The 23537-nt window shown below is 41.8% G+C and overlaps 1 protein-coding gene across 1 annotated transcript in view; it reads right to left on the bottom strand.

Moving 5' to 3' along the window:
• LOC124619798 overlaps window positions 1–22259 on the bottom strand; it is a 424654-nt gene extending 402395 nt beyond the window's left edge. Inside the window, exon 1 of the mRNA XM_047146390.1 lies at window positions 22114–22259. Within this exon, the coding sequence (XP_047002346.1) occupies window positions 22114–22129 (16 nt within the window). The 5' untranslated portion in view covers window positions 22130–22259. The remainder of the gene's footprint in view (window positions 1–22113) is intronic.
• Between the last annotated feature and the right edge of the window lie 1278 nt (window positions 22260–23537).

Raw genomic sequence — 23537 nt, 5'->3', positions numbered from 1 at the left:
ACTTCCAAGCCCGAGGCAGGATTCGAACCTGCGACCGTAGCTATTGCGCGGCTCCAGATTGAGGCGCCTAGAACCGCTCGGCCACACCGGCCAGCCACTATTTTTAGTGCTTATAATCTAGGCCATTGATTTCCGTTACAGATTTTTCCTCTGTGGCAGGTGACATGCTGCATTAAGTATAGACATGAGGCTGAAATTTGGTAGAAAGCCACAGGACATGCATAAAGTAATACACAGTCCAGTAACATAAATGTGACTGTCTGTCAAAAACCTTAATAAGCACGTTTTACCGCACGGACGTGTAGCAGGAGAGTCATTGGGTTTCTGGAAGGTCCCAACAAATATGTGGAACCATGCGAACTCCAGTACCCTGCACTAGTTCCCTCGGTCGAAGATCCATGACGCGAATAGCCCTATCGCGGGCCGGCCGGAGTGGCCAAGCGGTTCTAGGCGCTAAAGTCTGGAACCGCGTGACCGCTACAGTCATGGGTTCGAATCCTGCCTCGGGCATGGATGTGTGTGATGTCCTTAGGTTGGTTAGGTTTAAGTAGTTCTAAGTTCTAGGCGACTGATGACCACAGCAGTTAAGTCCCATAGTGCTCAGAGCCATTTGAACCATTTTGAACCCTAGCGCGGTGGTCTCACAGATTCTCGATTGGGTTTAAATCCAGGAAGTCTGGTGGCCAAGCGAGTACCGTCAACTCATCCTGGTGCTCTCCGAACCACGATCATATATTGCAAGCGGTGTGACACGTTGCATTGTTCTGCTGGTAGCTGCCATCGTGCTGAGAAAAAACGAGGAGAGATGCATACTGTGTTGATCTACTTTGCCTTCCAGAATGACGAAATCGCCTCGGGAATCACGAAAACATTCGCCAGACCATAGCGCTCCCTCCTCCAGTCTGGACCCTTCCGACGATTGTTGCAGTCTGCTCGCTTTCAGACTTTTCACGCCGATGGATTCTAAAACGCGATTCATCTGAAAAGGCCATCTTTCATCACTCAGTGAACGTCCAGTTGGGGTATTGGCGTGCAAACTCCAACCTTCGTCACTGATGAACTGCAGTCCGCATCGATGCATGAACCAGGCTCCTCCTGCTGAAACCCTTACGCCAAACCGTTTGCCGAACGATCGTTGAGGATGTAGTATCGTTGGCACAGGTACTACTACAACACCGCGCCAACACAAGGTTTGCAGCCTGTCGTCTGCCGAGGACAGCGCACTCTAGCGGGCTGTGCAGCTCGACGGAACTGGAGTGTGCCTCGTTCACTTCTTAGCTAGATTTCAACCTAGGCAGGCTCACTTTCACAATCGGCCCTCAGCCAGTTCTGTAATGTTTGCGTTGATTCTCTGAGGAGGGCCCATCAGGCTTAGTCCCTGAGAATATGTTGTATTTGTTCATGGTATTCCATGTTACGAGATTGTCGGTTCATAGCCGCAGCTGCAGTCCTACAAACTACTGAAGATGAGTAATTTCATTGTACTATGTGTTTCTTGAAACAATAATCCTTCTCTCTAACAGTGTGCCATACCGCGTATTATTGCAACCAGGAATAGACAAATGTCATAAACGTTTCGAAGAAGGTCGAGAAGACGTTGAAGACGACGACCGCTCTGGACACCCTGTCATATCAGTTACTGTGGAAGAAGCAAAGAAAATGTTTCTGGAAAATCGTCTAATCACTATTAGAAAGATACTGATGATATAGGCACATCCTTTGGCTCATGCTGAGCAATTTTTTCGGATGTATTGGGCATGAAAAGTGTAGCAGCAATTGTTGCGCAGTGGTTGAATTTCGATCAAAATCGACGTCGTGTAGACATCGCTCAGGAATTGCTAAATGAAGTCGACAACAATCCATGTCACGAGAACAGATGACGGCTATGATGTCGAAACCAAGACACATTCGTCCGAATGGAAACTGCCTAAAGAGCCAAGAGCGAAAAAGATTAGGCAAGTACGATCACATGTCAAGATTCTTCGCACTACTTTCTTCGATTACAGTAGGATAGCATCATGAGTTCCTGCCTTATGGTCGTACGATCAATAAGGAATACTACGTGGAAGTCATGCGCCGTTTATGTGAAGCAATCCGAAGAAAACGACCAGAATTGTAACGAAACCACTTGTGGAAATATGCTCCTGCTCACACTCCAATGCCTGTTCGTGATGTTTTGGCAAAAAAGGAAAACCGTTATGTTGCCTCAGCCACCGTATTCTACAGACATGGCATCCTACGACTTCTTTCTGTTCCAGAGGCTGAAGAGAAACATGAAGACGTCGTTATGCCTCTATTGATGAGCTAAAAGCAGAATCACTGAAGGAGCTGAACACCATGACGGAGAGCAAGTTCCAGATGGAAAAAAGCGCTGGCGCAAGTGGATTATATCTGAGTGAGATTATTTTGAAGGGGACAAAGTTGACGATGAATAAAGATTCATTAAGAAAAAAGATCCCTTTAATTTTTGAGCACTCCTCGAAAACCCACACATTCATTTTAATCTCCTCATCATTGTGAAATTACGCATCTTATGCTATGTGTTATTTGTATTAAGCCTTCTTTACACCGGAATGAAGAGAAACAAATGAGTATTCGCAGACAGTGTTCACTGTTGACTACCATTCGCTTGTATCTGTGAACAAGCGGTTACACTGGAGGGAACGGAAGAGAACGCGAGAGAACGAGCATATGTTGCCAACCATATGAATGCTGTATTATTATTTTTGGCACTAGTGACCACCATCCAGGTTTCACTCACAAAAGGACCATCTGACCTGTTTCGATGACACAGAAGTATGCTGCAGAAGGACCTGCTCGCAGTACCTGGCTAGCGGCTTTTCATGCAACGGCCTGTAGCTTCCGAGAAAATCAGTGTTGAAGTTTTATGTGTACGTAGGTGTATATCCGTAGCCTTACTCATGTTTCGAACACGCGTGCGTATCGCAGCAGCTAAGGTTAGAAAGAAAAAAAGAAAGAAAGAGAGAGATAAAGAGAAAGAGAGAAAGATTGTTCAAATGCTACACATGTACTCTCCCTCCCCCTAATTTTTTTTTTATTTTGTCGTTCAGAATATCATTAAATACAATGTGGACGGCAAGTTTCTTTCTTTTTTACTAACAGAGCCACGGAGGTTTGATGCTCTGTGGAGGTAGTATCACTTTATACGAACAGATGGTGCTGGCTGTATGAACTTCATAATCTGTATTAATGAATCACAGTCAACATATTCCCACAGTTGTTTTTCTGATCCTGGCAAATGTTGTACTGGTGCACTTCTTCAAGGCAGAATATTTTGATAAATTTAACACACCTTACTTGGCAAGTTAATGAAAATTTGTCATTCAACAATTTTTTTACATTTTTTATGTTTTCACCTAACGAAAAAACAAAAAATAATATAGCTTATCTCTAAACTCTAATCAGGAGGATAAGAAAGACGATCTTGTAAAAATTTAATATCCTTCAGTTCAATGTATTTCCACCCTGCTTTTTAATTTTGTCTGTACAGTCCTCTGTGGTTATTACTGTTTTTCGCCTTTTCTAAGGGTGTTATTAAAAATGAGACTAAAACGTGAAAATGGTAGTTCTCAAATTCAAGGCCTTCATGCAAGTGGAATGTCGTAGCACCAAAAGTGCTCAAACATTGGGTGTTGATCCAAAAACCGCTAGACTTTGGGTTACCAGAGCTGACGGTAATGTTAGCGACAGCAACAGAGTAGGATGACGAACAAAACTCAGCACCAAACACCAAAAGCAAAATCAGACAAATGGTACAGATTAAAACTGGCATCTGTACTCAGGCAATCGCCAAACATCTGAATTTGTCAGATGACTACCAGCAAAGACAGAAGACAATCAGTAGGGCAACTATAAAATTTTTATTCGTAGACAATCGTGGGGAAGGCATGCTTATATCCAACCAAAAAAACCCTTGCCGTCAGAGAAAACCATTGTTGATCATCAGGCTTCCCGTAAAAGAGTAATGATTTCTGCAACGCTAACCCTGACGGAAAAAGGATGAACATTTTGTTTGCAGATTAGGCTCCAGTAGAGCAGAAACAAAATTCACGAATCCGCACAAAAGAACCTGTCCTATCTACAGACAAAAGCTAGGATTGAAGGTACAGGTCGCTGGCGGTATCTGTGGCTATGGAAAAACTGTACAGCAAGGGGTTGATGCAGAAACGACGGCCAATAGTGATAATTATCGGGAAACAGTCCACAATGGTCTTTTTCCAAATCCAGAAAATGCTGTTCTTGTGCAAGAAAGGGCAGCAGGTCACACAACCAAATAAACAACAGCGCTTCTGAAGAGATCATTCTCTGTTCTTTGGGAAGTCTGGTCTGGAAACAGTTCAGGTCTAAATCCTGTAGAATGACTTTGGGCCAGACTACAGGATGCAGTCTTCAAAAAACCCAGCAGAGACTAGATTATTTCACGTGTTGAGGAGAAATGGAATTCGGTCGCCCCTGAAGAGACATCAGTGTTTGCTCGTAGTAATTTTCTTAATAAACCAATCATTCAGTAAAATTTCTTCAAATGTTTGCTCCGTTTGTTAGAGAAGAAATTACAGGATCTTCTTACTCGCTGTCGCTTGCTGCCGGCCGCTGTGACCGAGCGGTTCTACGCGCTTCAGTCCAGAACCGCTCGCGGCTGCTACGGTCGCAGGTTCGAATCCTGCCTCGGGCATGGATGTGTGTGATATCCTTAGGTTAGTTAAGTTTAAGTAGTTCTAAGTCTAGAGGGTTGATGACCTCAGATGTTAAGTCTCTTAGTGCTTAGAGCTATTTGAACCATTTGTCGCTTGCTGTGCTATAAAACATATCCAGATGATATTTCTCGCAGAAGCAACCAAAATACCATTTCGTAGAGCACCAAGCACATGTAATGGAAACTACTGGCTTGCGGGCACAAGGATTTTTCAGAAACGATATCGGAAAACACAGTTTGAATTCAGAGAGATTGATCCCTCTTCGATCAACTACTGTACTAAACACAGGTATCTGATCATTCCTGCAAAGCAGGTGAAGTAAATTAACGCAGAATTAACGAACGTATGTTTATGGACTTTCCTCTCGAAGCGATTTCTCTCTTACTTTCTAGCAAGTCGAGAGCATTTGAAATGTTTGTCGTGAAAATCTTAACCTGTCCGTAAAAATAAACATCACAGGGTTGGGCAACTGAAGAACACATGGGGGGGGGGGGGGGGACAATTTTTACAATACAGTTTCGTGGTTTTCTTTATGATTTGATCGTAAAGTGTCTGACAAGTCTGCCCTCTTAATAAGTCAGCAATGCAAAGAAATTTATCATGTGCCACATGCGGAAGGAGTGACAGATTTTAAATCTCTTCATGCAGCACTTTATATTTTAATTTACGAGTCAACCCGTCAACTCTTTTTTTGAACAATCCAATAAAATTCTCCTGGTACTTTGTGCATACATAAGAAAACCTAAGGGAATATCTTTTCTGAAGCTGTTATAGTACACTGTGCTGCGTAGGAATGGCTAATCTTGTTCAAATCTTTTTTCTGCGCAGGCGCGGTTTTCTCTCCTTGTTCCGCAAGGTATCTGTTGTACGTCGATTGGTATTAGCAGGCGGTATGATCAGTATACATTGTATAATGGAGGTCAAAATTAGGGATGAGTACCTTCGTCTGTATCTGGAATCCTTTCGCAGTTGTTATTACTTCGTCCATCGCTGCGACCTCTTTGGAACTGCCCGAATATTTGGCATTAAAAGTACGCACCACAAACGGAATACACATTTGAAGGAAGTAGGCTGTAGTGACTGGTGTATGAATGAAATTCCTACGGCGAAAATGGCTAGTTTTGAATAATTTTGCATGTCATATACACACCTCAACAGAAGTTTGAAATATTATACAGTTTATTACAATGACTTCTTATAGTACACTCTTTGAGATTTGTACGATACCTTATTAACATAATAAACATAATTCCTTCTTAAAACAAGAACGAGTTTGGTTAGTTACAAGAAATCATTAGGCTCTCTCCTAAGTCTACATCTTGAAAACAAAAACATTGAACATCTTTCTCTCCAGACGATGATTATCAGTCTTTAGCAGTGAGTATGTGCTTCCAGCATACTGATGAGTTCTTCCACTCTGCGAGGCATGGTCTGGAGATGATCAAGTTTATCTTCGGGTATGAGGTTCCACTCGTCATTGGCAGTTTCAGTGAGGTCCTGTGCAATGACCACCTTCAACAGGTCCTACCATTGCCCTATTATATTCATGTCTGGGAACTGTACTTGCCAATGAATGCGGTTGACGATGCATCTTCGAAAATAGTGAGACAGTGCTAGCGTACCTTGCACACCATCGATTAGGATGAAGTTATCAACGACTTCACGTCGTTTGTGGTTCCTGTTGGATGTATCGGGGACCAATCAAATTGCTGTCGATGGGAATCAGAGGGGTCTACCGTCCTATCGTTAGTGGCGCCCAGAACATTACAAAAATGGTTCAAATGGCTCTCAGCACTATGGGACTTAACAGCTGAGGTCATCAGTCCCCTAGAACTTAGAACTACTTAAACCTAACTAACCTAAGGACATCATACACATCCATGCCCGAGGCAGGATTCGAACCTGCGAGCGTAGCGGTCGCACGGTTCCAGACTGAAGCGCCTAGAACCGCTCGACCACACCGTCTGGCCAGAACATTACACTTTCAACTGCAAACGTATAAACTTCCTGAACGTATCGGTGTTGCCGGTGTCGTCTAGCGCTTCTCCAATCTCTAACACGTCTAGTGTCCGACCGCAAACCAGTCCTGGTCTCATCAACAAAGCCGGCCTCGGTGGCCGAGTGGTTCTAGGCGCTTCAGTCCGGAACCGCGCAACTGTTTCGGTCGCTGGTTCGAATCCTGCCTCGGGCATGGATGTGTGTGATGTCCTTAGGTTTAAGTAGGTCTAAGTTCTAGGGGACTGATGACCTCAGATGTTATGTCCCATAGTGCTCAGAGCCATTTGAACCATTTTTTTCGTCAACAAACATGACATTATTCCATTCTGCAATAGTCCTGATGTGCGTTGATGTGCAAGAGACCAGGTCCTGCAATTGCGTCGGTTCGATTGGTTCAGTGCAAAACTTCTCATTGGTCTTCTGGAATGAAGACCATCCTGATGAAATGTTCTACGCATTGTTTGGTATGAGATACGTAGCCCTGTTGACCGGGGAAGTCATTTCCAATATTTCTAGCAGCTGATGTTGGGCGCCTGCGAGCCGACAGTTGAGAGAAACGATCCTGTGTTGGTGTTGTCGTACGAGGACGCCCAGCCGGGTCTATTGTTCACGTTTCCCGTCTCTCTATATTTTCTTCGCACCTTAGACACACCACTTTGAGTGACAAGAACCGATCGGCAACATCTTCCTGTGTGTGACCTGCTGAAAGTAAAGCCACTATCCGGACTCTATCAAAGTATTGTATGCCTCTACGTGGCATGATATTGCAGTGCTGAACACTAACTGAATGAAGCTGTTGTTGATACTGGACTGCCCGCGGTGTGCCGGTGCGGCAGCGGTATGTTTACATGACTGGGTAACGGCCACAAAGCATGTCACCAGTAAACACCGCCCATTATATGCGCTCTAACTGTATAGTGCATGAAGCGCCTAGGTCAGTGAGACCTGTAGTATCATTTTATGATAGTATTCCAAACTATTGTTGAGCAATGTCTAATTTAATGATATTGTATACGTTGAAATAGAACAAAATGGAAGTATGCGGGCAGCGTTTGAACCATTGCTAGCAACGTGTTAAGCCTAGTTTACACGATGACATTGGGTTGCGCCACTCGTTGTGTGGAATGAGTTGCACGCAAGTGGTTTCATATATGACTGTACACACGGCGACACCAGCATACACTTCAGTTTCGTCGTTTTGTGGGTCCCTGAGTCGTGTCTGAAATGAAAGCTTTGCCAGCTGCACGTTGCACGAGTTATGAGGGAGTTAAAGCTTGTTGCGTGAAATCGCTGCACACGAAAAAAAAAAAAATAAGAAACGTGTTCCGATTCGTGACTGGATGAAGAAAAGACGTCAGCTCGGTTGCTCAGCATCCTTGCTGAAAAATTTATTACTGAATATTTGAGAAGTTGTTTTAATTATCTTAGAATGTCACCAGAACTGTTTACGTTTCTTCTAAATAGAGTTAATTATGCGATAAGGAATAAAGGTATTGTGATGGATGAAGCACTGTCGCCAGAACTGAAATTACATATCATATTGCGTGCTTTACAATCGAGAACACTTGACATGCTATAAGATACAGGTTTAGTTGGTGATGACGCTATTTCATTAACACAATAATTATTACTGTTAATGTTAATAATTACTGAAAATTAGCAACAATAATTATTCGAAGCAGACCGCATTAAGAAGAGAGTGGTTTGCAAACTACTCTCTTGAAGATAGATCTGTACAGTGGCAATATTTCAAAATTCTAACATATGTGAATGTGGAGCACTGCAGCGACGTTTTAAACAGATGAATATTGAATAAAGAATGCAGCTTCTTGAATTTGTATAGCCTTCACTCCTGTCAACAATATTCCTTAACAAAGAGTTGGCCAACTCGAACGATGGGATGTTTAGTCTTGTAGACGAGAGCATTGCCACAGCTAGAATTACACTTGCTTGTATTTTTCTTAATTCTGTTATATATGTGCTCCTAACTCAATAAATTTTGCCCTTCAGCTCAGATATTGTCAAACCATCTATGTCATGATCGCACATGACGGTCTCAATGGCAGCAATATGTTGCTTATTTTTGTAATCGGCATCACTGAAATCCCAGAAACACCTATGCATAGCACAGATATCCAAAAAGCGAACATTATTCTCTCTTCCCACATCACATTTCAGTTTGTCTACACTCTACGAACACACATAACCTCAAAACTCACGCAAGTAGTGTTGACAAGGTTGGAACACGCCGAAAGTGTTTAGTTTCACTAACGAGTTGCGCAAACGCGCGGCGCGCATACGCAGTGGCCGGTATCGCAGTTGCCTGCAACCTAGTGTCGTCGTGTAAACTAGGCTTTAGTTACGAACCTTAGCAGCTGCTCTACGCTCACTTGGTTCAAGAAAATGGCTCTGAGCACTATGGGACTTAACTTCTGAGGTCATCAGTCCCCTAGAACTTAGAACTACTTAAACCTAACTAACCTAAGGACGTGATACACATCCATGCCCGAGGCAGGATTCGAACCTGGGACCGTAGCGGTCGCGCGGTTCCAGACTGTAGCGCCTAAAACCGCTTTTTTTTTTTTTTTTTTTTTTTTTTTAGATTCATTTTGTTCGTTTTCGTTCGTTGCATCTGATCGTAGATTCATTTTGTTCGTTTTCGTTCGTTGCATCTGATCGGGGCAGACGTCCTAAGACACCCTCTTAAGTTCGTTGTTCATCTAGTAACTCAGTTTTTTTTATTTCAGAGCGCAGCTAACCCCATGACCGAACACGCTGAGCTACCGTGCCGGCGAGAATATGTGCGCAGAGGTAACAAGGTCGTTGCCATGTGGACCTACAAATGCAAGCAACCTTTAGACGAATATAGAAAACGTATGGTGGGAAGTAAACCATCACGCTACACTGTCGACGACATAATGAAAACAATGCCTTCGAGAAATCTTACATAATAATCGTGGGTGTGTTGGTTACTAAAAGTATACTCGTCCACAAAACCAATCTGGACAATTATCTGATAATCGGTCAAGCTTTGCTTTGTCGCAGCTCTTTAGCATACAATTCCATTTACTTTCAGTCTCCTCCTTACAAATCTTGCAATGCAAGGTAATTGAAAAATCTCATCCACTCGACGCCAACTGAGGAGTTGACTGGTGCATGTGTTGTTCAACACACAGTAGTTGTCACCCTCACTGGAATCAATGACTGTGTGTGTGTGTGTGTGTGTGTGTGTGTGTGTGTTCTCGCGTTCACGCACAATCTGAATCAATACCATAACATTAGAGAGACAACCATCAATAAATATTGCATCAAATATGACTGTAAAGTATTTTAATGCAATGGGAAGTTACAAACTGAACTTTTACCCAACCCACGACCTGCATATTACGTTAAGTAAGATGTATTAACTCCATAGTATCGTTAGCAGAGACAGTGCGCTCTTGTTGTCGCTCGGCCACCTCGGCCGGCTTACGCTCACTTGGTCGAAACATGAGTAACGTTACGGATATAGAAGGTACGCATAAAACTTCAGCATCGATTTCTCGGAAACTGGGGGCCACCATATGAAAAGCGGCTAGACAGGTACTCAGAACAAACTTAAGACTCATTAAAATCCATGATTGATAGGTCTGATGGTTCCCTTGTCAGTTATAGCCACTATACAAAACTGCAGTGTACAGATGTGATTAAATTTCGTGGCGAGTGTGTCATTTTCACGAAGGAAGCAAAATGGTATAGTAAAGGAAGAATGTAGGCTAAGATGTCTGAAATGTAAAGCGCTTGAGAGAGAGCACTTAACACTGAAATACTGCTCCAGCCTTATTTAGCATTATTCCAGCCCAGAACTTTTCAAATCTTTTATTTGATGCATTCTGCTGGTTTCTCATTACAACTGGGGGAGTTATTTAAAAACAGAATACTAATAACCGACGAGCAACATAACATGAAGCACTCTGGCTATTAGCTCCTGGAGACATTTATGTTTCACATTCGAGTACCTACCACATCTGAGACAGTTCTTGGTGGCTGCAGTGATATATGTGAAGCACTTTTGGGATTTTATTAAAGAACATATAAGGTAGATATCAATAAACTATGATTAAGGAAATGTGAACAAACATACAACCTGCCACATAAGCTAAATGATAAAATCAGCTGTAACGCTTGTTAGAGGTCTGAGAGTGTGATCATGGGAAAATAATTTTTATTTACTTAATCGTTACATAACAAATTCGAAAACAACAGTGATCATCCCAGAGCGACTTCTGCAGCCCAGTAGAAACAACATTGGCAACATGTGGGCAAGCATTATCCTGCAACGGGCAGTATGTTTACTTCCACTGAAATAATATCAGGGCAAGCCCACATATTGGCAAGGCTGTTTCAAGTAAGCTGAAGAAGTTTCCTGGGAAGCCCTTATACAGGATGGAGCAGACGAAACGCATGTTCTTTGAACCGCTAGTAGACGGCGACGAGAGGCGGTATTGACCTTGAATGAATGTTGGCAGGTTGCCCATAGAGTGCAGTTTCAGTCGCTATGGAGCGATGGAGCATAAAGCATCTTGTGTTTGTTGTCGAGCAGTACTTTAGAAACAATGATTCCGTATTCACAGTGCAACGTCTTTTCCGTCAAAATTTTAGAGTTGGACGTCGAAGTGCAGTAACTCATCGAAATACTGCGATGAGTTTCAGCGTTTAGAAGAACTGGATCTGTGATGAAAAAGAAACCACCTGGTCTTCCCCGTTCAGTTCGTACTCTGGAAAATGTAGACTGAGTGAGAAAAGCAGTCCAAAACGATCGGCTAGACGACAGGCTGTAGCGATGGGTATGTAACACCGTTCGCTTCACTGCATCTTACATGATGATCTTAAGTTTCACCAATACAAGATAATAATCGTCCAGCAGCTTAGTGAAGGGGATTTTGTGTAGTGCAGAGAGTTGTGTAATAGACGAAATTTTTACGGAAGATGCAGATGCTACAGTCTTCATGAGTGATGAAGCACATTTTCATCTAGATGGTCATGTCAATGTTCAAAATTGTCGGTATTGGGCGCCGGAGAACCCACATGAATTACGCCAGAGACCTCTCCACAGTTTAAAAGTAATAGTGTGGTGCTGCATTTCAAATATAGGGATTGTTGGACACTATTTTTTTGAAGATGAAGGAACTACAGTTACTGTGACACCAGCACACTGCGTTAAAATGTTAAACAACTTTCTTCATCCAAAACTTGAAAAGCGTCAAGTGAACACGAGAGAAATATGGTTTCAGCAGGATGGTGCCACAGCTCACACGGCAAGAGCATCCATGGAAGAGGTTCGACAAAATGTTCCCAGGACACGTTATTTCGAGATATGGTGATGTTTACTGGCCCCCTCGCTCACCCGATCTGTCGATATGCTACTTCTTTTTGTGGGGATATTTAAAATCAAAAGTCTACATGAACAAGCCTCGCACAATCGATGACCTGAAGAATTCCATACATCAGGGAATTGAAGCCGCGCCAAATGAAATGTTGGAGAGAGCCATGCGTAACTTTCGGGAGAGGATCCAAATTTGTATCCAGCAAGAACGACATCATCTCCAAGATATTATTTTTCGAACCTAATTAAAGTATGTATACTTCAAAACTGCATTAAAAAATCTATCACTTAGAGCTTGTTTTTATTATTTTTATCAAACTGTGTCCCAGTAATTCAATAATGAAAAACATGCGTTTCCTCTGTTCTACCCTCTACATTCTCCATATGGTCCTGATCTCTCCCAACGCATTTTCCATATTTTTGGTACCCTGAAAAAAGGCATTCGTTGCCATCAATGTACTTTGGATGAAGAGGTGCATGCGTGGGAACAATCATGTTACTGTAAGAAACCGTAAATTTTTTTCCGTGGAGGCATTAGCTGTCTCATCTCACAGTGGGGTAAATACATTAACAGTTATGGCGATTACTTTTGAAATAATAAACAGTTCACTTACTTTTTTTCCCATCTGTCTCGTTTTCATTTTACTGGCCCTTACAGATCAGCCGTGTAATTATAGCTACAATAAAGGTAAGAAATGAGAGTTGTCAAGTCTTGCATGTATTTTCGATTTAGTCAAAATAACTGAATCAGTTAAAATTATAGATACATGTTGGTACTTGTGTACTTTCAAGGAAATCACTTCTGCTGCTACTTTTTGATGTAAGTAGATACAAAGCTTGTGATTATTCACTCCATTCCTGCCTGATGGAAACATCTGAAGAAATTTTTGTCTTTCTCAAGTCCCCATGCCTTCGAGTGTGTGTCACGAATTTGAAATTCATGGCACGTTGTTGTTACTGCCTGCCCAGCCAGTTGTGACAGTGCTCCTCTAGAGCTTCAGTGTTGGTCATGTTAGCTGCAACAGTGCTGCCCTGATGCGAGCTGGGTTCGCGTGACACAGAGAAAATCAGTCAGATGTTCTGCTAAGGACTATCAGCATCTCCCAGAGGCCAGCGCTGGGGTCGAGGTGGAGTGCCCAGGAAGCCTCGGGGCAACGGCCGAGGTTGTTGGTAGAAGCGGGCTGGGCCTGGAGATGGTGGACGGGGAGACAGGGTGACGAGTAGAGACGGCGCAGGTTATGGTGGCCGAAGCGCAGTGACCTGTTGTCGTCCTTAGCGCTGGGCGAGCTCATTCGTTTGTTTGGAAGGGAAGGCCGGCAGTGTTTTGCCACATTTCGGCCGGTCGGCGACGACACAATCTGGGCGAACGATTTTACAGAAACTATTCGGTAAAAAAATTATGGTACTTAGAGTTTTATTTGTTAGTTTCATGATGATATGCCCATCATTTCGTTAACGGTCGTAGTTATTGTGATATTTACGTGGAAGTATCACACTGCGCGAAATTCGAAAAAGTTTGAAATGAAAAATAGAAGTCGCTATGATTTTGCATATGGTGCATATTACATAATATGTTACTGCAGATGAAATTTAGCTAACATATCGAATTTTTCTTTAGACATGGGTGGAGTTCTTTATCTGTCACCAATCTCGAGAAAATTGATTTGATTTAACACACTCATTTTCGATTGTGCCAGCGATAAAGCCTGAGTAAAATATCCACACATTCCTTATATTTCATAAACAGTTTGACATATCGAAATGAGATTCTGGAAAATGATAGTATGAAAAAATGACAGTATATGCCGTATGGTTATAACCAAAACTTTATTAGCTACCGTGTTATTCCATTAACTACAGACTTCTTCGATGAAAGAACTTAATTTTGAGATCCATTGGTAGCTGGTAAAATGAGAAATGCTATGGATTTTGGAACAACATAAGAGAAGGCATCACACGTTTATTTTGTGCCAAGGATGCGCTTTTTCATAAGCTTCTCATCTTACTTTTTCTCAGTTTCTCACTTAGTAGACTACTGTTTCAGATTATTCTGCAAAAGATGTTAGTGAGGTGACATTGTGTAAACTCCTCTGCGTTTTAGTGAAAGAATCAAATTTTAACATGGTAACAAGAGAAATGTGTAGGTGACAATGAAATGAATACCTCTAGCTTCATACTGGCATTGATATAAGTCAACAGTGGCAGTTGAAAATGTGTGGTCCGACCGGCACTCGAACCCAGGATCTCCTGCTTACATGGCAGACGCTCTATCCATCCTTTTTTTCTGTCCTGTTCGTTGTTGATCGTTGTGTTTGGTCGTTGCGGACGTCACATGACATCCGTTAAAGTTCGTTTGTTGATCCTTCCACTCAGTTTTTTATTACAGAGACCAAACAGCTCTCTGACCGAACACGCTGAGCTACCGTGCCGGCATCCATCTGACCCACCAAGGACACAGAGGATAGTGCGACTGCAGGGAATTATCTTTGGCACGCCTCCCGTGAGACCCACATTCCCAACTTATTGTCCCACACTATATGCATGGTGACCCTGCCCATTATACTCATTTTTGCCGATTCCCGTGAGAGTTCGGGCACTGTTTGTGCATCCACACTGAAGAAGATGGTCAAATGGCCGGTGAGCCTTAAATAAATATATATATGAAGATGGTTTCTGTTCTATTGGACATGTCCGAAAGAACAGATACCATCTTCATATATATAAATGTGTAGGTCTTACTCAAAATTCACCTCTCATGACACTTCCCTGAAAATTACAAATGGTTACCAAGCCAAGCGAAAATAAATCGCTGTGTATTCAGCAGAATTCTTTTTAGGTTAACTAAAGCAGAGGTGACATATCCCTCTGAATGGTCACCATGTGAGTGTGAGCATGGAGAGGCTCCACTTAATATTTACAAAGAATGTGAGGATCGGCTTCAGTTTAGGGTGACACTTCCCCTGCAGGACTCGACTTTTCCCCTACACTGTCTGCCCGTAACCCCCACCACTACCACTCTACCCATGTGTGCCCTGCCAACTGCGCATCTACTGACCAGGGTATTCTGCGCAGACTCTACTTCAGCCTCGGCCAGAAGCTGCGTTGGCTAAACAATGGAAGAGTCATGGGGCGCTGGTTCGATACGTTTCGATGCTTGTAGCAGGCCCAAGTTCTCAGTCAGCTGCAGTTGGAGCTGGAGGCAGGAAGAGAAGCAGACAGAATGAGATGGTCGTTGGCCAGCAGCCAAGACACAGTCAGCTGGGACCTGGTGTACTGTGGAGTTGGAAAATCCGTAGAGTCAACAGATGATGCATGATGTGGCTGGCATGTTCTCAACATCGCCTGCCTCGAGCACGGTTGGTGCCTTTTCCGAGTGGCCAGAGAAGAATACAACAGCAGCCAGATACGGAGAAAAATGGTTTTATTATTACTGTAAATACGGAGAACTGGAAATGTGATTTAGTGGCTTGCAATCATTCTCAGGCAGTTGACACGTGATTAGACTCAGGGTAGTGTACTGTGGAAATCGTGTACAATGAAGGGTTAATATTTGTGTTTTGAGTACGACGTGTTTGTTACAGTTGCAATATTGCACAGTAAGTCCACAAAGGTAGAGTAGTGTTCCTTGTACTGCTGTGGGTGTGTGTTACAGTTGTTCAAAAGATAGTTCTGTACACTGCTTTTTAATCATGCTGAAAGCATATCCAGTATTGTACATAGCTATAAGTTACTAAAATTTTTGTTGTTACAGTTGTTCACAGCATGATTAGCTTGGTTCTGGTCCTCGGCCCTGTTGGCTGTAGTAATAGTAAGTAGCTAGTGGAGGTCCTTGGTAGTAGAGTTAGATTACATTCTGATTTTATTCATTTATTGTACTGCATTTAGTTTTTCACCTGATTTTAACGTTCTGAGGGCAGAGACTCCCAGTATTCTATCCTGTACTTGTTCTTGCTTGTTGCCCCCTTACACGTTGCAGGGGCTGAATCAAAAGCGTCTTATACTTAAGATTTTTCTTTTATTTATTCTTTTATGGTCTGATGCCAAATTTATACAAGGATTACTTCTTGGCAACATACCATTTCTCAATATTGTTTAAGATTCTGTCTATGCCATTTTGTTTGTGGAAAAATATTTATGTCGTTAATAAATATTTTTGTAGGACAAACTCACGCCTGTGCAACCTCCAGCCCAAACCCCACTCCACCTAAATCCTATGCTAGTCCTTCAGAAATTTTCTACGAGTCACATTTCTTTTGTTTCGCATTTATGTTGTGGATCTCTTGGGTCTAATAAATATCTGTGAAATTTATATGCTGCTACAAGAAACATTACATTCTCATTCAACAACAAAAGATCACTCGCAAAACAGCAGATGGATGCTTTCTGTGCTGTCTGCACCAAAATGCAGAAGATGTGATCTTGCTGTGATGATTCAATGAAACACCGAGAACCAGCGGAACATGTCTGGTTTCCGCTCGTGGTCGGCTATCGTTTACACCAGGGAAAATTCCCTTTCGCTCACGCTTGTTCGCTTGCGGCCGCTCCAGTGTAAGTCAGACTTTAGTTTTCACGCACTAACACATCTGACTGAAATCTGACGGTTGATACAGTCATCTGACCCATACAAAGGATGTACTCTTTAATATCTCAAATAGAATCCATACCCTTGAGGGACTCGAACTTGTGACGACCTCCGCTACACTAGTTGCTAATGGTATCTCTAGATTAGAAATGTCTGCCCATTGGTCGATTTGAGAAGCCTGGACAGACAGTGAGGCAACCACATTACACTTTTATATGTCCTCCTTGACGTTTCCTTCTGGCTTTTACCCATATTTATAGGATGCTGACAGAGATTCTTATATGATCAGCCGTCAAACAACTACATCATTTTTATCACGAGTTGTTTGCAAAATGTTTTACCCACTTTTATTTTCACACTCATTTTTGAAAGTTATTGGAACGTTTCTTTCCACAGTTCTATGTATTTGTAGTTGCAAACATATCATATGCCTTAATACAGATTTCAATTAAACGTTCTAATTTGTTTAACAAATGAAGAAATCAATGACATCCCCAAATGTCTGTACTATAAGGCAACAGACACAAAGTGGAAACAAATACAAATCTGAGAATCGAAAACTTTGGCCAAGTTTTAGTGAATGGAAAAGAATACATAACTAAGACTGAAAAGAGAGAACTAAGCCTTGAGAATCAAGAGGCGAGAACTAAGAAGCGAGAACTCAAAGGCGAGAACTGAGAACCGAGGTCAGGCTCGAGGAAATGAGAAATCGACAACTTTGGTTTCTATCAGTTTGTTTGTAAATACAAAAGTGAGCACATACAACGTCTAGGAAAGTGGCAGTAGAGTCAACGATGACCATTACTTTGTTCAGCAAATATTAAATATAAACTTGACGCTCGTAAGTGTATATTTTCGCTTTGGGAACTGCCATGTCTGCTGCTGATAGTCGTTTTTACGCTCTCCAATCATATTAATCTGACCACCTGACAAAAGCCTCAGCAGCCACCTTTTGCACTGTAAACGTCGTGTGACTAGGGCCTCCCGTCGGGCAGACCGTTCGCCGGCTGCAAGTCTTTCGATTTGACGCAACTTCGGTGACTTGCTCGTCGATGGGGATGAAATGATGATAATTAGGACAACACAACACCCAGTCCCTGAGTGGAGAAAATCTCTGACCCAGCCAGGAATCGAACCCGGGCGTTTAGGATTGACATTCTGTGGCGCTGACCACTCAGCTACGGGGAGCGGACACCTTTTGTACTGTGGACTGCAACGAGACGTGCAGGAAGAGTGTCAGTGAGGTACTGGAAGGTATGAACAGGAATGTGGAGCCACACTGATTCTAGTGCTGTGGCCAGGTGCGCTAGGTTCCTTTGTTGAGGATGGAGGGCACGAACAGTCCGATGGAGCCGGCCTGAGTAGCCGAGCGGTTCTAGGCGCTACAATCTGGAACCGCGCGACCGCTGAGGTCGCAGGTTCGAATCCTGCCTCGGGCATGGATCTGTGTGATGTCCTTAGGTTAGTTAGGTTTAATTAGTTCTAAGTTCTAGGGGACTGATGACCTCAGAAGTTAAGTCCCATAGTGCTCAGAGCCATTTGAACCAAGTCCGATGGAGGTGGTCCTGCATAGAAGAAGGGACCGGTTGGTAGGACATGTTCTGAGGTATCAAGAGATCACAAATTTAGCATTGGAGGGCAGCGTGGAGGGTAAAAATCCTAGAGGGAGACCAAGAGATGAATACACTAAGCAGATTCAGAAGGATGTAGGGCGCAGTAAGTACTGGGAGATGAAGAAGCTTGCACATGATACAGTAGCATGGAGAGCTGCATCAAACCAGTCTCAGGACTGAAGACCACAATAACAACAACAGATGTCTAGTAAATAATAGTATGAATGATGCTGACACAACGTATAAGACGATTGAAATAAAGCACTCTTCGATGGTCACGTTACTTTAATATCCGGACAGATGGCAGTGCCGCACTTGTTTTCACCGTTCATACCGGGGTAAATATTTCGGGTCAGAAGGCAAGTGTGTGTTTACAAGCGCACGCAATGCTAATACTAGTTTTGAGATACGACAAGATGTGATTTTTCACAACGCCAAAGGTAAATCATATAGACAAATTGCTGCCACTCTCAACGCAAGTTAGAGTACTGTGGTAGATATCGTCAGACGATTCAAAAATGAGGGCCTTATCGACTCTACACCGCAAAAGGGCCAGTCAACGAAGCTGGATGCACGTGACAAGAGGCAGCTAATACAGAAAATAAAGAAGGATCTTACACTCAGAGCACCCAGATTAGCACGTGAGCTGCTAAACGAGACTGGCAAGAAGTTACATCCTCAAACGATTCTCAGAGCATTGAATGAAAGTGGCTACAATGGAAGAGTGGCCATGAAGAAATCGTGTGTGAATGAACAGAATCGAAAGAAGAGATTGTACTTTACCAGGGAGTTGGTTACGAAGGATGAAATATGGTGGAACGACGTCATTTTTGTCTACTGTAAAGCATGGAGTTGGAGCGTTCTTGTCTGGGGCTGCATATCGATATTTGAACCGGGCGAATTGGTGTTCATCGACAGTATTATGGACAAATATGTCTATCTAAACATATTAATGAACAATTTACAGAAAAGTGTTGAAACCATGGGGATATCAAACACGTTCAAGTTTTACTAGGACTATGACCCGAAACATAAGACTCGCATTGTGCAGGATTACTTGTTGTACAATTGCCCCAAAGTCTTACAACCACCACCTCAATCACCATATCTCAACCCCATTGAGAATATGTGGGGAGAACTGGAGCAACGTATTAGAAAAACACCAGTATCGTCCAAGGAAACTCTTAAAAGAAGAATGGGACAGTCTACATGTGGACTATTTAAAAAAGATCATTTGCAGTATGCCGCAGCGTTTGAAAGAAGTGATAAAACAGAATGGCTACCCGACAAGATATTGAAACATTTAATGTTCCACAGAATCTTGTCTTGAAATGATTATTTCTGCAAAGTGTCCGAATATTAAAGTAACGTGAAGATAAGACCGAGTTATATTTAAATAGTATTGTAAAAGAACTTATGTACGTTATTTTAATGAAGTATATGCTATTATCTATAAGACAAATCACGAAGTATAAAATTTGGTTATATGTTTTGTTTGTTTTGTTACGAATAAAGCTATGATGCTACAAGGTTAACATAAGAAGGGCTTATTTCAACAGTGGTACAAGTCCATTACCTCCACTTTTCTGTATATAATGCTTCTGAAATAAATGGTCCAAACAAACAGAAAGAAAGGTTCATCTCTAGCAAGAAACCATATGCTTGAATATTTCTGGTATCTCAACTGCAGATTTTTCAGTGTTCATTTAACTTTAGGACCCTGTATCTCAGAATGAACAAAAATGGACTTGTACCACTACTGAAATAAGCCCTTCACATCATAGTGTCAGAATATTAAAGTGATTCACTGTTATGTAACCGTAGATGCCACCGCCACGCGGAGTGGCCACGTGGTTTGAGGTGCCATGTCACGGATTGTACGGCCTCTCCCGCCGGAGGTTCGAGTTCTGCCTCGGGCATTGGTGTCTGTGTTGTTCTTAGCATAAGTTAGAGTAAGTTAGTTTAAGTATTGTGTAAGTCTAGGGACCGATAACCTCAGCAGTCTGGTCCCTTAGGAATTCACACACATTTGAACGTTTAGATGCCACCCCACAATATCAGTATTGGCTGTTGAGCAAAATAGTTTGGTGACTACTGAAATTGATCATATTTTAATCTTAATGTTTATTGTACTTATTTCGAAGCAAGTTACCTTTCACGATTCCTGTCATGTAAATGCCATTTCCTATGTATTTTTATTGTTCCAGTGGCTGTTCGGAAAAGATTGAGAGCGGATTGTTCGGTGATACAGCACTGAAAACGATACATGTTCTTTCGTTACCTACTCATTATTACAAATCAAGACTGCCCTAAGATTTATTTACCGATCATTTCCAGTTTTTTGCGTACATTTGTACGTAAGAGTTTTGTTTAAGTGCTCGGTAACCTAACACCGAACAATGACGTCGTCAGTCACCTCCACTGGCGTGGTGTCGTGGCCCCACCATTTAAGGACGACACTGGACCTTCATACAAACGCTGCTGGCTTAAAATTATCCTGAAATTCCAGAATACTATTTAAAAACATAAATTTTTATGTTCATCGTCATTGCAGAGTTCTCTTTCTCGTTGCGATTGTACGTTATGCAGAAATTTTTTGCACCCGTCCTTTTTATATCGCGACTTCCTGAGAAATACCTTTAATCATACTTCTCAGTATTTGGAGAGAGAAGGAGAAACGCATCACAGTGCGAATCTGTCACCCAGCGCTTGTTTTATACGATTCAATTTTATTTCCCTTTCTGTGGTCATGTTCTTTTCTGGATGTGTTGTCGAGCAGTACGCAAATTTTGACCGCTCCTATGATCACTCGCATTAATATAGAAAATTATTCTGTTGGTCTTCCAACTCAAAGATCAAGTCTTTCATATGTTGAACGGCTATGAAAGATACTGACTAAGTCTAAGGTAATTCATAATTCGTCGTTACTTATTTTTAGTGCACTGTAGATCATCCATTATTGTTAAACTTTTTTTTCTTTTCAAGTTTCTAAAATAATAACCAAATTTTATATGGCATCCCATACTAATTGTATCCTATGCTCAGAGGTATTTTACATTATTGTCCTCGCATGTCAGTGGAATTATATTAAAGTTCGGATCTGTAGCACAATCCTGTTTAATTAAACTTAAGCTAAACAATAATATTCATAATTAATCATATATTTTATTTATACATTTCATTATATCGGACGCTACAGCAGATGTATTTGGCTCTAGACTGGGAAATAAGTGTTCCTGAACGTGTTAATATCAGTTTCTGCTGAAGTAGTACTTGCGTAGCTCATTCGCAGCTTTTATCATTAGCAATGGCATGCCTGGGTAGAGGATCTCAACTTTGTTCAAGTGGTGTCGGCGTTTATGAATGAGTCGCACTTATACATTTGCCTAATAATACCCAGTATAGCGATGTCTTCAAATGGTTCAAATGGCTCTGAGCACTATGGGACTTAACTTCGGAGGTCATTAGTCCCCTAGAAGTTAGAGCTACTTAAACCTAACTAAGGACATCACACACATCCATGCCCGAGGCAGGATTCGAACCAGCGACCGCAGCGGTCGCGCGGTTCCAGACTGTAGCTCCTAGAACCGCTCGGCCACCTCGGCCGGCTAGCGATGTCTGCTGAATCTCATGGCAACGACGCTGAATCAGTTATCTAATCGGTCTGTCAATGTCCAGATCACACTTGAGTATTGAAAATCACAGCAGAACTGTCGCCGTTTATTGCACTAGCTTTGTAAAAGTTCATTTCGTTTTTGTCTAGAAATCTACAACATCCGATTGAATAGATTTACGCAAGCGCTGAATTCAAGAAGTATTTACTTTTTGCGTTCTACTTACACTTCGTAGCCTCCATGTTGTACAAGGAATTTAGAACAGTACGCTGAGCTGGATGCAGTTTGACATCAGATTAGATAGAGTTCGCTGGCACTGCTACATCATCTACATCTGTGTGGTTCCGGCTTCTTTGATGATCAGCTACTTTCCTGACAAACAAAATCATAAACATTATTGATACCTTGGATTTTTACTGAGAATTAACACTACAGTTTCAACGAGAACTCTTAGACGAGTATATTACTTAATACGTTTACTGCATTAGGTCACGAGGAAGTTCAGTTTCAATATACAATCGCGACACACACTGCTGTGAAAATTATTATCACTTGACAGTTGGAACGACTCTAGCGCCCCCAGCTGCGAGAAATCCAGCTTAAGATTGTTTGTTTTCAATTACTTTTCTACTTAATTAACGAAATAGTTGATACATATTGCTTTACAAGCATTAGTAAATTATCAAGAGACGTGAATGATCGTGAAGTGAATGTGAAAGCATCCATATTTTACTGATTGAGTTACATAAGCTGCAACTTATTTATGAAGAAATACTTTCGAACATGCGTGTAACTATAGTTTAGTCCGCTAAAGGCAAAAGAATATAAACACGTATTTCAGGTTTAAGAGCATATAATCTGTTGTTGTCTATTATTATTGTGATGGGCAATTTTCTCGCCGCATAACTATTTTGTATGGAGTCTAAGGATTCGCAAATTATTACTCTTTATTCGATTTCTAATGCAGGAATACTATTTGTAAAATGTCTTCTATCGCTTCAAAACTGACTATGTTGAAGATTCTTGCCGTTTATGGCTCAGATGTAGCAACAATTGAGCAAATGGTTTCTTCTCTGTTAGGAAATAGTTTTATTAATTTTGATGTTTTATTATCACTTATGTATGCATTTCCCTTTCGCTACAGTTCTGCCGAGTTATTTGGCACGTTAAATAACGTTGGTATTGTATTCCATACAAGTTTCCTACGCTGATTGGAAGTCTAGTGAACAAAAATTCACGTTGTTGAATAGACATATGACGTTTTTCTGCAAGTCAGGTTTTCTGCTGTTTATTGGCCATTTTTTGTTCTTAAAACCAAACGACATTCTTCATTAAGAATTCCAGGTTACAAGATAATGATTTATAAATTGTCCTGTGAAGCAACATTTCATACCTCTCAGGGATCTTAAGAAACAAAGGAAAGACGTGGTGTAAGTTTTGTTTAGTGCCGCTTTTTGTGGCACTATTGTAAAAAGTATGTTCTATATCAATATAAGCGATACTGTTCGTACTCGTCTGATACCGTATTCAGAAGTGTAGCTTACTGTTCGCTTGTAGCGCTGCTGTCACGGTATAAACAAAAGTGAACTGTAGTGTCATGACTGTATGTATTAGACTGGAGGAAGTCACTCAACTTGCGGACCATTTCTA

Source organism: Schistocerca americana, chromosome 6 (assembly GCF_021461395.2).
Source record: "Schistocerca americana isolate TAMUIC-IGC-003095 chromosome 6, iqSchAmer2.1, whole genome shotgun sequence".
Taxonomy (NCBI): domain Eukaryota; kingdom Metazoa; phylum Arthropoda; class Insecta; order Orthoptera; family Acrididae; genus Schistocerca; species Schistocerca americana.
This window is presented reverse-complemented; position numbering and strand designations above follow the sequence as displayed.